Below are 2,350 nucleotides of genomic sequence, written 5' to 3' on the forward strand. Positions count from 1 at the left end.
GCTGAGCGGCTGTGCTGTGAGGTCAAAGGTCAGGATGCTTTCATTGATCAGTAAAGCAACATGTGTCTGTTTGGGAACACGTGAGGTGGAGGCTTGAACGTCCTGCTGAAGCCTTAATGAGCTGCACCTGTTCTGGAAGTCCTGCAGCTCCGCGCTGATCTTCTCGATGTTGAGGTCGGCCCACAGGATGTCGTAGTAGCCGGCGATGCTGTCGGTGACCGAGCTGTACAGACTGTAGAGTTTGGACAGCAGGGAGAGCTCCCTCCGGATCCTCTGCAGCTCCGGATACTCTGCGGGGAGGAGACGGCCGGTGAGGAAGGAGGCAGACAAACAGGAAGTGGGCGGGCAAGTCGCTCAGTCGTACCGTTCACAGGCAGCCCGAACAGCTCTTCTCCACCTGAGCAGGTGGTGTACTTCCTCCACAGCTGATCGAACTCGGCCTGAAAACTCTGCAGCCGCTCACTGGCTTCAGCCGGGGCCACGCCCTCCACCCCCGGGCCCCTGCATTTATCATAATCAATGATATTATCAGTATGTCGCCCAGGTTCAGGGCGGGCTGGATGGATATTTGGTTGGCCCCGCCCACCTGGAGCAGGTGCCTCTCTGAGGCGTACCTTTGGTTGTAGTCGGTGCAGAAGCTCTGAGCCTGGCTCTGCAGGCTCTGCACTGCAGACAGCAGGTCTGTCTTCATGCTGGGCTGAATCTGCACCAGAGTGTTCTGGGTCTGCACCACCTGAAGCCACAACACACACACATAACACACACCTGCATCCCTGCACCTGTCACATGACGCCCCTCCCTCTGACTCACCAGGTCAGTGAGGCTTTTCCAGGCGTACATCAGGCCGTCCACACGCTCGCCGTTCCCGTCACCGTAGAGCAGCTCGTGTCTGTTGAGCAGGGCGAAGGATTCCTCCAGCGGCCCGATGGTGGCGTCGATGCGAAACTCCGCCTCCCGAACCTCCAACAGTGAGCAGGAGAGGAATGAGTGAGGGGAGGGGCTCATGAATGAATTCTACTCTGTGGGTCGTTACATGAGGACTGAGAGAAAAAACAGCTGAAGAAAGAAAACATGACTGAATGTGAAGAAAGTACGGAGGCCTGAAAGTGCCAAAATTAAAGAAAGACTGAAATTTTAATTTTATGAAATAATTGATGCATAAAATAGATTTTATAGTATTTTAGTGCAATTAAAGAAAGAGATATTTATTCAATTGGCTAATTTCATTTTTATATATTTGTTTTGGCAGTGCCAGACATCAGCAGCTGTACGTTTATGAACAAATTAATTAATCAGAATCTAAAAGAAAAACTGGATCATTTTTCGATTATTGGGCTGAAAGAAGAATTGAAAGAAAAAGAGGAGGTGCAGACGTAACACACAGCCAATCAGATGCTGGCTCACCTCTCTGAGTGCAGCCATGGCTGCTCTGACATCATCCAGGTCTGAGATTGGATGCTGCAGACGCTTCGTGAGCGCGTCCACGAACGACAGGATGTCGTTCATGTCGGCGGACGCTCGGCGGTTCAGAGCGGCGCCGAAAGCTAGTTTCCAGGAGCGACACTCGTGAGTGAGCGAACGCTTCAGCTGGTCGGTGTCCAACAGGATCGAACCCGCTGTGTAAAACGCAGGGAGCTCCGAAATCTGTTCCTCCAGCCTCTGCAGGCACAGCAAGGCATCATGGGTAAATCCACTACACGTATGGTCAAAATCAGCTGCTCTAAAGGACGTGAGGGTCATTTTCTTTCAGCTCTGACACATTAGCAATAGCAGTGGGTTTTGATTATCGATTTATCGATTAAAATCGATTCTGGCTTGGATAACGTGATTTCGATTCATTAAAATCCTGAATCGATTTTTTCATTTACATGTATTTTTCCCGAAACGCCAGAATCTCAGGTTAAACCTCACAAAACTTCAACAACCACCAAACAGCTAAAACAGTAAATGAGAGCAGGAACACGGCTTCTGCACAAAGATGGGAACACACAGCTCGACCCGCCGACGCATCAGAATCAGTGAGATGTGACTTTCTCACCGATGGCAGGGACACAGTTTCGGCAGGTCGAGCTTTGTGTTTACGCCCTCAATACTGAACAAATTTAAACTTTTTAAAATGATGCAAAATTGCAAACTCTCAGCTGTGTCTCTAATCAGACCTCTGTAACGTTGCTCTGCTTCACTTCAGCAGCATCAGGTAACGTTCACGTGTTGATTCATGGTTTCTTTCATTTTTGATCTACTGCAGAATATTTTTATAAAATCCCAGAACAGGAAAATGTCCTTCATGTTTTTCTAGGTTTTATCCTCAGTTACTTTGACACAAAGGCCTCTGCTGTGATGCTCACAC

The 2,350-nt window shown here is 49.1% G+C and overlaps 1 protein-coding gene across 1 annotated transcript in view; it reads right to left on the bottom strand.

Annotated features, from left to right (window-relative positions):
- The window catches only part of LOC102195290 (dynein heavy chain 5, axonemal-like), an 82,249-nt gene that overhangs the window by 31,608 nt on the left and 48,291 nt on the right, over nt 1–2,350 (bottom strand). Inside the window, 5 exon segments of the mRNA XM_013915282.1 lie at nt 128–290; nt 365–501; nt 615–733; nt 811–960; nt 1,405–1,659. Coding sequence (XP_013770736.1) covers nt 128–290; nt 365–501; nt 615–733; nt 811–960; nt 1,405–1,659 — 824 coding nt within the window.

This window comes from Pundamilia nyererei, unplaced genomic scaffold (assembly GCF_000239375.1).
Source record: "Pundamilia nyererei isolate P.nyererei 1_Seehausen unplaced genomic scaffold, PunNye1.0 scaffold00281, whole genome shotgun sequence".
NCBI lineage: Eukaryota > Metazoa > Chordata > Actinopteri > Cichliformes > Cichlidae > Pundamilia > Pundamilia nyererei.